Here is a 15,912-nt window from a genome sequence, read left to right on the forward strand (position 1 = left end):
CTCATCTCTGTTTTGAAACTGTACCCTCTAATTCTAAGATTGTGCCCTCTGGTCCTGGACTCACCCACCAAGGGAAACAGCCTAGCCACATTTACTCTGTCCTTTCCTATCAATATTTTAAATGTCGCTATGAGGTCCCCTCTCATTCTTCTGTACTCCAGCGAGTACAGTCCAAGAGCTGACAAACGCTCCTCATACGTAAGCCCTTTCATTCCTGGAATCATCCTCGTAAATCTCCTCTGAACCCTCTCCAACGTCAACACATCCTTCCTAAGATGTGGGGCCCAAAACGGCACACAATATTCCAAATGAGGCCTCACTAGTGCCCCATAGAGCCTCATCAACACTTCCTTACTTTTATACACTATACCTCTCGAAATGAATGCCAACATAGCATTCGCTTTCTTTACCACCGATCCGACCTGGTGGTTAACCTTTAAGGTATCCTGCACGAGTACCCCCAAGTCCCTTTGTACTTCCGTGCTTTGGATTTTCTCTCCTCCTAGATAATAATCTGCCCGCTTATTTCTGCTTCCAAAGTGTACAACTGCACATTTCCCTACATTGAATCTCATCTGCCATTTCCTTGCCCATTCTCCTAAACTGTCTAGGTCCCTCTGCAACCTTCCTACCTAGATGGTACAGAAGATTCCCATTCCTGGAGAAGACCACTTTGGCTGCTTACTGCCACTGTCTTTAAATGTTGGGCTTCCTACACCCCTCCAGTGCACGGGACTTCCATCCTGGTCCCTGTCTCTAGCATCAAGATTTCAGTGTACACCTGTGAAAATTGTGGGGCTCTTTCCCTCTATTCTTAGGCTCTGTGGAAGCCATAATGTGTGTTGCTGCTGTCTTGCTGCAATGGAGGGTGTGCTTTTAAGAGATGACATCCTTTGGTGATTGGTGTGCAGCAAAGACTTTTTGCCAATGAACCTACCAGCATCTCTTTGGATGTGGGAGGAAACCTGAGCACCCAGGAAAAACCCATGCAGTCATGGGGAGAATGTCCACACAGACTGTACCTAAGGTCAGAATTGTATCGGATCACTGGAACTATGAGGCAGCAGCACTCACTGTTGTGCTACACTACTTCCTCCTTAATTTGGATGATTATTTCCAGTTTTTGGTTTTGATTTTTTTGCCTGGATATTACATTTGGAATTGAATGAAAGGAAAATGGTAGACTAAAGGTTTATGAATAAAAAACAGATTAGATTGATTAGTTCATTTTCTGTTTATTTATTAATAGCTTCCAATCACTTTTTCCATTGATATTTCCATTGATAAAAATTCTGATATGTTAAAATTTTAAGAATCAGGACTATGGCGTAATTGTATTCTCCGATGAGACATATAGACCTGTGCGACTTTGCTTGTGTTCTGTGATCTTTTCTGGTTTCCTTCATAAAATTATTGACGATAGTTCTGATATACTAACATGATTTTCCATAGACCATGTTAGAATTTGCTGAGAGCTGCATTTGTGTTGCCGTTTCCTTAACATTAATCAAAGAATGGAGACCTTGAACCTTTGGAAACTAGCCTGTTCCCTTAAAATTAGATTGCAGTTTCTTTTTCAGAGCAGTGCAATTGAAAAATATTTTTTCCGAGAGTAGATCATGATTGTGAGCATTTCCAGGTTACATTGCACCAATTGGGAAATTTGACTAGTCGTTCCTGGCATCTTTCACCCTTGTGACTCTAGCATAACTTCTACATGCTGTTAACAGTAGAAGGACCTTTTCCCAGACATATGTACACCATGTTGCCACTAAATCTGCAATAAACTCAGCTGAACCATCCAGTACAGTACAGAATATGTTGCCGACTGGTTGGTAACCCAGTGAAACTAAGAATAGAGCTGTGTTAGGCTGATGTTCAGACATACTTCCAGCCAAAAAATAGAAACTTGGAGGGGAGGAGAATATTGGCAGCACAGATTCAAAGGAAGAACAGAAATCCCCTCATTCTGTGGAGCATTTAATTAATGATTTCTCATGGTATCACTATTTAAACAAAGTCTAGTTTCATTTCCAGGGCTACTTACCATTTTTATTTTGTCCCTGCTGAAGAAGGGAATTGGGGATGGGGCAATGGGGTACAGGAGTGGAAGTTACAGGTGTGTGTCAGGTGTGAGCAGGCCGAGAGAAGGAGAGAAAAGGTGCTTGGGGATGGGGCTGGAGAATGGTGGTTTGATGTGAAGATCAGAAACTGGAAAGGAATGATCAGGTTGGAAAGTCGATAAGGTGAACTATTGTCATGGTTCAGGTTGGCAGAACCATAGCAGGGGCTAGGTGAAGAGGGGCCTTGGGAAAATCAGGCGAGTACATTACTTAAAGGTGGTCAACCTGAATTGGCTTCGATGTGCTGGACTCCACAGGTTGGGGACAGTTCACCTTTAAATAATGCTGAAGCAAGACACCGGAACACTATGAAAGTCAATTTCTACAGCATGGATGAAAATCCCAGACACACTGTGTGCATGTTGGTCTCCTCCATGCATAGTGAAGCACACTCACAAAAAACACGTAAGGAAAATCACAAACTTCATGTAACCTGTGTTAAGTTCCCAATTTTCTTTATATTTGATTTTCCACCAAAACTGAAATGTGCAACAGAAACAAAACCTGATGCTTACGTGATCCAATTCCTAGGCACAAATCCCAAACCCATGCTGAATGACTCCAGGTTAGCATTCTGGAAAGCCCAATCTCCCCATGCCCCAACTGACACTTCCCTCCAGTGGTACCTAACCCATCCTAGTTCATAGAGAACAAGTTATCAGCAGCAAAATGTGAAACCTAGCCCATTACCAACTCCAATTCCCAAGAAGCTTTATACTTTGTCTTGGCTTCTCATGATGTGCTCGTTACAAAGTTGACCCCCAAATACCCACTCAAAGCCAAACACTGTTGTCCAGCAAGACAGACTGTCATTGGCAGGGAATAAGCCCCATCTCCAAAGTCAGCTGGTGGTGGGGAAGGCACATGTTGATGATGGCAACAACGGCAGATGTACCAGAGGCAGCTGTGGGATACCACTGGGCCCCACTCACATCAGCTCTTCCCAACCTGGCATATTTAAGCAACATTGACAGTAGGCAAAGAAACAAAACCTATATTTGTAAAAATAAATTAACTCTTGCTACAAGTAGAATTTCTGGTCCAAAGCCAATTTAATCTCTTATGGTGAGGCAGGACCTCCCCCACTGTAAAACCAGAAATATATTATTTAACAGCATGATCAAAACTGCAAGTAATAGCAACTAGATTTCTTTAATCTGAGACTTTTTAAAATATCATTTGATATCCCTTGTGGCTACACTTAAAATATACTTCACTGGATGTAAAGTGGTTAAGGAACATTCTTAAAGAAATGTGAAAGGCATTAAAGAAATGCAAGTCTTTCATTCTTTTCAGAGTTCCACACCCACCAGATTGACCCATTAACATATTACAGGTCCTGGCCAGGTTACAGTAGCGTTCCATTCCTGTGAACTGTTCGTAACCCATACAGTTTGTAGGTCAGAAATACGGCTGCAGACCGTGTTCCCAGGCAGCAGAAGATGCCTGCAGCCCTGCAGCAGCCGGCAAATCCATCCCGCCAATCTCCCAGATGATTGTTCATATGTATGGGCTTTCCATAACTTGGGTGGTTGTAACCTGGGGAGAACCTGCACTTGGTTGTTCAAACTTGGTTCGTGCACTTTACTCAGCAAACAATATTCTATCCATGTATGATATCAATTGGAGGGAAGAAATATCCACTTCCAGATAAAACTATTCCACTATTTTGAGAACATGTCAATGATAAATGCCTCCAGCCAAGTATTACAGAGTCATGGGAATAAAGCATCCGCTATATTGCCTCAAGAAGGTTTTCGAACCTCAGTTAATTGCACCAGTGTGACTTTTCCATTTCATACACCTGTCATTTTTGTGGCCACCTAATGAGAGGCTAATTAAGGTTCAAGTTAAATTGTTTATGTAAGCTTCTCGGGATTCAAGAGATGGATAGGAGAGTCTAAAACTGGAGGGCATAGATTTAAGGTGAGAGAGGAAAGATTTTAAAGGGACCTGAGGGGCAGCTTTTTCACACAGGGTGGTGGGTATGTGGAGTCAGTTCCCAGAGGAAGTGGTAGAAGCAAGTACAATTACAATGTTAAAAAGAGATTTGGAAAGGTACGTAGACAGGAAAGGTTTAGCGGGATATGGGCCAAGTGCAAGCAAATGGGACTAGCACAGGTAGACAACTTGGTTGGCATGGATAAGTTGAGCCAAAGAGCCTGTTTCCATGCTGTATAACTAAGATAGCTGATTGCTTCAGCCTATAAAATAGTCCAAGTACCAATAATTATACCACTATTTTTTCTTAACTCTAAATGGACAGATTCTGTCCTTGATCATCTTGGAACACTCTCTCTCAATTCTTAATTAATATTCCCTGGCCTTCTCCATTGCTTCAGAGGAGCCTAAATGCAAACTGGAAGAACACATCTTATATTCCACTTCGGTAGCTTATAACCCAAAGGTATGAACACTGAATTTTCCAGTTTCCATTAACCCATACTCCCAGTATTCTCCTCCCACACACACTCACCTGTCCATCTAGTTTTCTTCTACCTTTGTTCACCTCTCCGATTTCCCTCCCCCCCAATCTAGGCCCATCTGCTCATCATCCCCTCACCTATCACACACGTATCAACTTCTATCCCACCTCCTCCCCCTTTTACTGTTTTGGCAATCTTTCCTCTTCCCTTTCAGTCCTGATGCAGGGTCTCAACCCGAAATGTTGACTTACATCTTTTGCCTCCACAGATGTTACTTGACCCACTGAGTTCTTGCAGCATTCTGTTTTTTGTTTTATAATCACCCTACTACACTATAATTTTCTGAGTTTAATAAATGCCTGTTTAGAAACTTGAGTGTCCACGATAACCTGAAGGTTCTTGCTCTGTCACCCGTGTACTAGGGAAATTTCCATGCAATTAGGGGTGATGTGTTTAGTGAGTACTAAGATAGGCTAATAATTGGCCTTTGATGTACAGTCTTTAGGAAAACAACAACAATGCTTATCTCCTTTAACCTCCTTTCATCAGTGTCTTTTATTAAAACTCTTTTGTGTGAATACACTTTACTTTAAAATACAATCCTTAAGTATAGCTGTTTTCTAAATACTTTCAATTGACTACAAAAAAAATAACAAAAAATGCAAAACGTGGTATTCAGTGAAGCAATAAGCTGCGCAATGCAGGGAGTCAACACAATAATTTCCTGCTCAGTTTTCTGCCCCACCCACCAGTTGTGCCTCGAAAGAAGCATAATTTGAGACAAATAAAATCAGCCATAACAACATTGCTGGACAACACAAAGAGCCACTAATTGGATAGTATACACATAATCACATTCCTATGGTTTGAGACCAGAAAAGTATCAATATATCATTCACAATTCAATCGTGACTGTCAACACAAGAAGTTAATTTGGATTCAATAGCTAGTTTGTATTATAGAATCCCAAAGCAGAAAGTCACCCAGGTTTACTAACCTTGACAAATTACTTAGCTATTTATTTTGGTCTAGATGACTTAGTCCATTGAATTCAGAGTAAGTCAATTATCATTCATTGGCTGCACAGAAAGCATGATCTGGATAAGTTAATGGCAATAATGTACGAAACCTTCTTATGTGTCTCTTATCAAAATACTCAGATACACAATTTTTACTTTGATAAATGTGAAAAGGGTATCTTATTGTGGATGCAGATTAGGTGCTATTATTTATGGAGTAATTATTCTGAGGTGTTAAGTGGGCATTAAGCAATTTTTAAAGAATTAATGGAATTGATTGCAAAGATAATTGTTAATGAGACTTTTAAAGGCAGTAAGTAGAGTGGCAGTAGGAGAGAGTTGTAAGCAGTAGGGCTAAGCTGTATGAAGATGTGGCATCTGATGATTGAAAGATGAGATTCACATGAAACCAGAGTTGAGAAACTGAACAGAAAAGAGCAGGGTAGTAAAAGGGCAAATCTGAATTCAACACATTGGGGACAATGTTATCTGAGGCTGGTGAAAGCAGTGCTGAGCTCCCCATTGCCTGCCACTTTAATTCTCCATCCCATTCCCACTCTGGCCTATGGCCTCCTGTGCTGTTACAATGAGGCCCAATGCAGGCTTGAGGAACAGCACCTCATCTTCCATCTGGGCATTTGCAGCCTTCTGGTCTTAACTGTGAATTCTACAACTTCAGGTATCTTCATTTCTGTCTCTATCAGTTGTCTATCTGTGATATTAGCTCAGCCTGTGTGTTGTATTTTTGTCCCTTTTTTTTCGCCTGGTGGGTAGTGGATGGATTAGTTATAATCTTTCAAAAGTCTGTAGATCCTGGAGAGGGGATTGAAAGATTGAAAAACTGCCGATGTGACATCCTTATTCAAAAAGGAAAATGTGGGTAGCTATTATGCTGGCTTACTATGAAACATTGACTATGAAAAAAAAAAGTTAGGATTTATTATTAAGGAGATAACAGCAAAAAACTTGGAAAGTTCTAATCTGATAAGGCTTCAAGTAGGGGAAATTGTATCTGACAAATTTATTAGAATTCTTTGAGGAAGTATCAGAAGGGAACTAGTGGATCTAATATATTTGTCTTTTCAAAAGAAATTCAACAAAGTGCCATACAAAAGGTTATGGTTGAGGGGCTCATTTTCAGATTGGTCACCTGTAACCAATGGGGTGGTGTGGGGATGCAACTGTTTACAATATATCTTAATGACTAAGAAGAAGAAATTCAATATACTAAAACTAAATTTGCAGATGTAATCAAAGTAGGAGGGAAGGCAAGTTGTGAGGAGATACAAACAGTTCACAGAGAGATTGATAGGTTAAGTGAGTGGGCAATAAGTTAGCAAATGGGGCAGAATGTAGGAAAATGTAAAGTTGTTCACTTTGAAAGAAAGAATGATAAAACAGATGATCAGCTAAATTGAGAAACTGCAGAATGCTGTAGCTCAAAGGGATTTTGGGAGCCCTCATACAGGAAATTAATGTTCAGGTGCAGCAGTTAGTCAGGAAGACTAATGGAATGCTGGCTTTTATTTCAAGGGGCTTGGAGAATAAAAGTAGAAAAGTCTTACTACAACTGTACAAGGCAGTAGTGAGATCACATCTGGAGTATCACGTATAATTCTAGTCCCTCTGTGATATTAGCAAGGAAAGATTGGAGACAGTTCACCAAAGATTTACCAGTATGATCTTGGGTATGAAGGGATTGTCTTATGAAGGAAGATTGAATTGGTTGAGTCTATACTCATTGGAGTTTAATAAAATGAGAAATGATCTTATTGAAACATAAAATTCTTAGGGATTTGACAAGGTAAATGCTGAGAATGTTCCCCCTTATGGAAAAGTCTATGACCAAAATAAGGGATTGCCTAATTAAGACTGAAATGAAGACTTTGTTTTTCTCTCAAAGGGATGTGAGCCTTTGGTATTCCTTGCCCAGAAAGCTGTGGAGGCTGAATCTTTGAATATATTCAAAGCTAAGACAGATGGATTTTTAATCAGTAAGGGAATCATGAGCTATGGGAATAGGGTGGGAAAGTGCATGAAGAAAGTTGGGTCGACTGTGATCTTATTGAATGACAGAGCAGGCTTGAGGGATTGTTGGCCTGGTCCTGTTCTTATTTCTTATAGTCTAATATACATTATATACATGTGTTCTTTAAAACTATGTATAGTTCTAAGCATGCCCTGTATTTTGAGTGTAGTAAAAATGAAAACAACTATTTGTCCTACACTGTGCAGCAGTGAGTTTATCTAATTACACACAATGGCTTACTGGTCGCAGTTTACAGAATAGCAGTTTTGAAGTGTAATGGAGAATGATTCCTGTGCAAAGAAGGCACTAACACTATTGGCAAATATCTGGGCCTATAAAGGTGACCAGGAATTGAATGAGGAAGGAAGACAGAAGTGGGTCACAGAAGATATCAATCATATGAAGGATTGGAGAGGTGGAATTTGAAACAAATTAGAGTGAAAATTCATTGCAGCTGAAGAAAGGAAGACATCAGGATGAAGGGCAGCATTAGATTCCATTTTTTTTTCCAATGAATGAGAAGTAAAGCTCCATAAACTGGTTGTATTTTTGTTCAGGAGGTTTACTCAGGAAGTCATGTAATTCCAGAAGCCAAAAGTATGTGCTCTCATAAATAAGTAGCCATTATAGGAATGCTCATGGTAGAATAGGTCTTTAGTTTGGATGCACTGACACTTTTTGTGCTAATCTCTTGATAAATACTGATATTCATGACTGTATGACAGTTTCCAGCCTGGTGACTTTTAACCTTTCTTGAGAAATCTTTTGATTTATAACTTATGTAAACCACACCACAATGAGTTACTGGCTTCAGGAGGAGACAAAAAAAAATAAGGGTAGGTGTTGAAATAGTCTGAGGAAGAGGAAAAAGAAGAAAAAAAAGTGCTCAAACTTATTACGTCATAGATAAAGTAAGTTCTAAAGATTCATAATGGCATTTAAGGTTCCATTACTTTCAACTCCCAGAGACTATTTTAACTTGAAGCTTTCAAGTCTTGGATAAAGCAAGTAAGTGGCACAGTCTGTGTCATGAATAATTTTGTGCACTTTACCTCTTTATTTTCATTATACATCTTTATTCCTTGTGATGAGAATTTCAGTATTACTGCCATTTTTCGAGGAAACTTCTATAAGAAAGTAAAAACACATGTCAGACACAACATACATCATTTAACAAATGAAACTGTTCAAATTCTGCAAGAAAATATGATCAATATTCTTTTAAACACAGAAGAGCAATAAATTGGGACTATTAATCCCATATGAACATAGAAGCACAAGTTTGCAGAGAATCTGTGCACCTGGAATCATTTTACTGGGAAACTTGGCCACAATGAAATCAGCAGATATCCAGAAATGGCAGAATATACCATATTTTTCTTCAGTGTTACTATGGTGATTAATTAAATGTTGCACAGTCCATGACTGAACAGAAAAGCCCATATCATGGCAAGTTATTACTGTCATATTTTTAAAAATGTTTAAAAAATATTTACAATATAAATCACTTTGAAGTAATTGTGATTCTTGTCTTTATTGCCAGTTTTAAACTAACCTTAAAAAAAGATTGAGATGAGCTTTTCTAATTCAATTCTATTGCAATAGTAACAGGAGAAAATGTGAAAAGAGAATTTAAACTCAATTTAAACATAGGATGAAATTATAATCAATTCAGTATTTTGGTGCAATTAAACTGAAATTTTATTTAATTAGAAGTTAGTTATTAATTAGATACAAAGTTCTGAGCATTCACTTAATGTCCATCAGTGAGATTTTTAAATTAAGGTATATTTTTAAATTATCTTATTGTATTTCTATTAAATGGTAGCTGGTTTATTCTCCCCAGCCCAAAAACTTTGAAAATGCTATGTGTGGCTTCAATTTACTCTTTACTTTTCAAATCTTATTCTGCTTTGAAATGCTTGCTGTTTTGCAGGAAAATCTCCATCAGCCTGGTAACAAATGCTGAGTGATATTTCAAGCCCATGTTGTGGAAGCTATGGCCTATTCACGTGGCACAAATTGTTCTGGCAGCTCCAGATGTTATCAAGTTTGGTTCTCAGCAGTAAGTTTCTCAAATGCATCAATTTTAACGTCAGCCATTTTCTCTAGCTCTTTTTATTTTCTAATTTCCGGATTCACATTTCCTTGTTCTCCACTCATACATGTGGTATAAGTCCAGCTGTATTATTCATCCATGGCTTCCCACATTTAAGACTATTTAACCCATTCAATCTCATTCATCCATAAAGAATCTATCTCTTCCCAACCCCACCCCCAATCCTCTAATGACTTCAGAAGATATTTTTATCTCCACCATTGTAAATGGAAGTCTGTGTGTTGATTATCCCTTGTATGAAGAGCTTCCTGACATCAGTTTTTTTTGCTAGTTTAAAGCTTATCCTACTGTCATGATTTAATTTATTAGTAGTAGTCCTACAATGCCGCTGACATATTGCACTGAATCTTATCCACAACATGAAGGCCGAGATATTCAATCAGAAACAGCTTGTTTTTATAATTACCTTGAGCAAATGAAGCTGTTGATGAATCCGCCATGTCATTCCTTCAAGATCTTGATCCTCCACAGTGAAGGAACCTACATACTGTGGGAATAATTCCGAAGAAAAATCTCAACGTCCATAACATAGATTTGAAATACCACTCAGTATTTGGTATCAGAAAGCATTAGCTGGATCCATCAACAAGTAATCAATTGTCAGAGTGCGTGCAGCATGAGCAATTCCCCAGCTGATAGTTCATAGACAACCAGGGCATTGATAATTTCATTATGTAACCAGTTGCTCATTGAAGGTGTTGAGGACTGTCTCTTCCTGCCACGGGAAAACCATTTAACTTCTATCCTGAGCTCTCCAACTGAGATTAAGAGCTCGCTATCAAGTAATCACAGATCTAATTCCACATCTCAGCATTCCTTGTACTGATTGCACCGTTAATTCAAAGTTACTACTTGTTGCAGTAACCTTGGACTAAATCTTGCATATTTTTCAGTGTCCCTTCATCCAGATGTTGGAACATCACAACCCACATTAATCAATTCAGCCGAGTGTTGTTCAGAAAGTATAGGTACTTTTATAGATAAAGTAAAGTGTAGATCCAATCAGTGGATTAAGTTATTTAGAACTAATAAATAGAGTACCTTGTCCTTTGTTCTTGATAATTAATTTCAAAATTAGGAAATAAAGTTGGCGGTCAAATTGTGGTGTAAGATCTTTTGCACATGGTCGTAACTGTTCTCTGCATTGTGGGACTTCAAAATTAAAAGCCATAATTTTACCTTTCAGAGCAATGATAAGTTATCTCCCACCCATGTGGAATGATTTTCATTGGATCAGCTGGTGGGAATCTTTCTTGTCTGCAGCTGGAGAAATTTGAAAGGAGCCTAGTTTGGGCAGAGCTTGGGTACTGAGTTCAATTCTGGTCACTATGTTACAGGGAAGATGTGATTGCACTGGAGAGGGCACAGAGGATGTGTACAAGGATATCCAGGACTAGAAAAATGGAGCAATGAGGTGAGATTGGATGGCTGTGGCTGTTGTCTTTGGAAAAGGGGAGGCTGTGGGATGGGGAAGATTCAACTGAGGTATTTAAGATTAAGAGAAGCCTGCAAAGAGTAATTAGGAAGAATTTATTCCCCTAGGTGAGGGGTCAAAAATGGGGGCATTGATCGAAAATAATTGGTAAAAGGTTTATAAGACAGATGTGGAGTTGTTGGAGTCCAGAACTCACTGCCTCATTGGTTGGGAGGTCTTTGTGACCAGCACAGACACCATGGGCTGAATGGCTTTCTGGTCATAAATTTACAATAATTCCATGAAATTCAAAATAATAGAAGTAGATTTTGATGAGACCTTTCAAGATGAGGAAGGAAGCAATAGTTTATGGGATTGGGAAGAAAGGAACGTTGAGTTTGAACTTCCACCTTAGACATTAAGATGGAAGGGCACAGTGGCTCTTTTCTGTTGACAATTAAAGATCTGATGGAAATATTCAATGATGATGGATTGTTTAAAAGCTAAACTAAGGAAACTATCTCTAAAGGCAGTGGTGGAAGCATACCCTGACATAACATTTAAAAGTAAAGTGGATAAATACTTAATCATTAAGATTGAAACGATTTCAGAAAAGATAAAGGAATAAGTTTTTTTTTAAATTGGGGCAACTAACTTAATGGTAATGGGCTGAACGTCCTGATTCTGTTTCAATTTTACTCCGAGCAGACATTAATTGTCCAATTGTAATTTATTTAGTGGTATAAGAGACCGAGTGATGAAACTGTTTAGGAATTCTGTCTTTGCTGCAGTGTGGTGCGGAGATGGTTCGCGAGTAAGTAGCAATGTAATCTCTCCCCACGGTATTGTATGCAAACTGGGCACTGAACTCTGGAAATGTAATCAAGTCTAATGAGCCTCCCGAACAGTTTCCAGTAGCGATTTTATATTTTTCTTGATAGCTTTCCATCACAAACACGTCATTCTTTCTTTTGGATGCCCGGTGATGGAAAACTGTTCGTGCATATCCTCTTAGTCGCAGGATATGAGTAACGTTCAACGGGGAATGTGTGTGTTGTAACGCAGGGAGGGCATGGCATGAAATATTCATGACTTGTCGCGACTTAAAGGAGCAATCAACAAAAATAAAATGCGCCAGAGTAGTGCAGGAACAGACATGGGCAATTCCTGAAGAGAATCCCTCCTTCCAGCACGGATATTTTTTGAAGTTGGAGGTTTGATTTTTTTTCAAACAAAAAAAATCTAGTGAAAATAGCTGCTGTCTGCTGAAATACAGCATGCAGGTTAAATATACGAAACGTGGAACATTCCGCACTGCTTAAGCCCCAAACACCGCGACCACCGAATCTCCCTGAACCACACAACACAACGCCAGGCCATGCAGAAAACTACCTCAGCGAACTTGGTCCTGATTCTGGGTTTGGTGTCTGGAGACCGGCTCTTGGCCATCACCGCAGGGATCCCTCCGGCGTCTCGGCGGGGCTTCACTTAACGTTGACGCGTAACACTCCAGGCTAAACTTGGAGCAAGTTCTGGAGTGTGGGGAGCCGGGGTCCCGAGGAGCTGGGGTCATGGAGCCGCCGAGATTGCGGAGGACTGGGCGATTGCACGGGCGAACCTCTCACCTGGTCCTCCCCTCATCGCCGTGTTGACATCAGTGCTCACAGAGGCGTGTGTATTTTGCCGGAAATGGTTCTCCTTTTTTGAAACTGTTATTTCCACGGCTCGCAGTGTACAGTATCACAGTAAGGGGAGGGCTGGCTGGAGAACTGTTCAGAGGGTGTCAGCCACGGCAACAGGATCCTCGCATTAAATATGCACGTAAAGTTTCCTTTTCTGTTTCAGGGAATGTGATTATTTCTCCAAACATGTGAAAAAAAACAAATTTATCAATCACACCCCCCTGTGAAATGTCTGTCAGCAAACAGCTAAGATTCGCAGGATTCTCTTAAAGACGTGTTTTTAAAAAACATTGGCCCGTCTATTACAGCTTTTTTGAATTTAGAATTTCAGCAATTTTGTGATTTATTTCACTGGTTGAAGCTACAGTCTTCTCGCAGCTGTTCCACATTCTGCAAACGTCGATTTTTCTCTCTCTCACACTCCTTTTTTCCAAATAAATTGTCTTTAGGAACCAAACCACAATGGTTACAGCTGTCTAAGAGTGGGGGGAAAAAACAAAACGGCAAAGTCTGCAAATCTGAGAAAGAAACAGTAAGTGGTGGAACTGCTCAGTAGGTCAGGCTGGATCCGTGGAGAGAGAAGCAGAGGTGATGCCTGGTGACTTTTCATGTGATTTAATAAATGTCTGAGGAAAGGTTCAGAGGGATATGGGCCAAACCAGAGTAAATGGGGCTAGCTTAGATGGGCATCTTGGTCAGCACGGACCAGTTGGGCAGAAGGGCTGCTTCTGTGCTGCATGGCTCTATGACTCTATGGAAGCATATCAGACTGAATATTAACTGTTTCTCTCTCCATGGATGCTGCCTGACCTGCTGAGTATCTCCATTGTTTACCGCGGCTCTCAATTGTCCACTTTGACTCTCCTGAGCTAATTTCCTTCATCCATTCTTTCCCCATCCCACAATCTTGTGTTGCAATCAAGACATCCTGAAGTTTCCCAACTCATTCTTCACAAATGCCTAATTTTGATTTGTTTTTACTTTTCTCTGTTTTCCTTTGGTCTTTAGAAGTAACCCTTCACATTACATAAACATTGCCTCTGCATTCACTTCAACTATATGGCACCTTTTGTTTTTTAAAATGCTCTGAAATATTATCCTTTGCTCTTCACTTGATGTCTGAGTTGAGCCAGAATTTCTGGTGGTATGGTACACTCTCAACGACCTTTCAGAACATCTACTTAGGAAGGAACATAGAAATAGTTGGCCAGTCAGCCCCTTGACCTTGTTCTACCATTCAGTGAATCTTTATCTGAATCCAAAATGGTTACTGTGAGAATATTAGGATGTAAATAGGTTCTCATAGTGTCCTTTCTTAAGACATTACCACTGACATAGGTTTAAAAAAAAATGAGAATTTGAAGCTAGTTCTTACAGCTGAGAGCCTGAACCTGAACAAATTACCTCGACATGAGCCTGCAATCGTAGTATTCTTATGCATTTTATTTTTGTTTATTAATATAAGGTATGAACATAGTAAAAGGGAAAGCAGGTAGACAGCAATTGATGGAAGCCATCATGAAAATACTTTCCAAATGCCATTAGTGTCTTGCTTTCATACCTTTCCATAATGTCACTGCAGCCGTGTTGTCCAAAACACTCTTTTTGACTCCAAGCTGCTTGTGTTTTCCACTCCCTCTGCCTCACTACATTAGCCACACTTTTGGTCTCTCCACCCTTGTACTGTGATCTTTCCCTTCAACTGTACCTGTACCTCACAGTGTGTCACTTTTATTTCTTTTCTCTTTTGCTCAGACCTCAATGCATATTCTGCCCTTGTGAAGAGCTTTGAGACATATCTCACCTGAGCTAAAACATTGTAGGTCCATGCCTTCAGGATTTATGGCACAAAATCTAGGCTGACATTCCTAATGCAGTGCTGAGAGAGTATTGTGTTGTCAGAGGCATTATATTTTGGATGATATATTGAACTGAGGAATAGTCTGCATCTATAGCATGATATAAAATATCCCACTCTTTCATTTGAAGAAGATTAAAGCACATCCCAGGTTCATCCATTTCAAACACCAGGTAGGCATGATAGTCCCTCCAGAGAACATGGAAGTTGGGAAGGAATGGCCCTGAGATGTCTTAACATTGGCTCCATATCCATCAAGCAAAACAGGAAAAGAAACCCACTGTCCTCCTTGAGCAGATGAATCAAGTCTTCATCTTCAATATACTTAGAAGAACTGGGAGCAGTGAGACCACAGAATGCACCCTGAATGAGGAACTTCAATATTCACCTCCATCATTGACTAAGTTGGCTGTGTGCTAAAGGACATAGTTGTCACACTGGATCAGTGGCAGATAGTTAGTGAACCAATGTGAGAAGTAAACCAATTAGCCTTGTCTGTGCCAGTAGATGACAGTAGGAATGGCCACTGCACTACAGACAAAGTTGTGTCTTCATACCAAGGAAACCCTCCATGGTAATGTGTAGTATTAGTTTTATGCTAAATAGGATGTGCCAAACAGATCTGGCAGCTCAAAGCTGTGCATGTACAAGGCACCGTGCGTGTTAGTAGCTGTGGAATTGTATTCTACCACAATCTGTACCTTCGTAATCTGCAATATCCCTCACTTTACTATTGCTGTCAAGGCAGGACGATCAACCCTGGTTCACTGAAGTGTATGTAAGGTTAATCAGCCACTGCAAATTGCCCCTGGTATGTAAATTTAAGGAAGAATCTGGGGGGAATTTGATGGGAATGTGGTAGGGGGAATAAACTGGGATTAGTGTAAGTGGGTGGTTGATTATTGGAGTGAACTTGATGGGCTAAGGCCTGTTTCTGTGCTGTATGATTCCATTTTTATTATATCTTTTAGTTTATTCTACTGAAATTTTATTCAATAGATTCTGAAAATCAATTTGAATTTTCTTAACATCCATGAACTTAATCAGAAAGAACATAAGGAATAGGATTAGGTGTAGGCCATAGAGCCCTTTGAGCTAGCTCTAACATTCATTAAGTTCATGGCCATTTTCTTGAACTCTCCCCATATCTCATCATTCCCTTAATTCCCAGAAATCTAGCCATCTGTGTTTTGAATGAACGTAATGACTGAGCTTCCACAGCCCCTCTGAGGTAAAGAATTC

General features: G+C 39.7%; 1 protein-coding gene across 2 annotated transcripts in view; it reads right to left on the minus strand.

The window, feature by feature from the left end:
* sh2d5 (SH2 domain containing 5) overlaps positions 1–12,908 on the minus strand; it is a 48,546-nt gene extending 35,638 nt beyond the window's left edge. For both annotated transcript variants that reach the window (XM_052039635.1, XM_052039634.1), the window contains exons 1-3: positions 12,523–12,908; positions 10,123–10,203; positions 8,650–8,724 (exon numbers count right to left, since the gene is read on the minus strand). In XM_052039635.1, the coding sequence (XP_051895595.1) occupies positions 8,650–8,724; positions 10,123–10,203; positions 12,523–12,579 (213 nt within the window). In that variant the 5' untranslated portion in view covers positions 12,580–12,908. The remainder of the gene's footprint in view (positions 1–8,649; positions 8,725–10,122; positions 10,204–12,522) is intronic.
* Between the last annotated feature and the right edge of the window lie 3,004 nt (positions 12,909–15,912).

Source organism: Pristis pectinata, chromosome 26 (assembly GCF_009764475.1).
Source record: "Pristis pectinata isolate sPriPec2 chromosome 26, sPriPec2.1.pri, whole genome shotgun sequence".
Lineage (NCBI taxonomy): Eukaryota > Metazoa > Chordata > Chondrichthyes > Rhinopristiformes > Pristidae > Pristis > Pristis pectinata.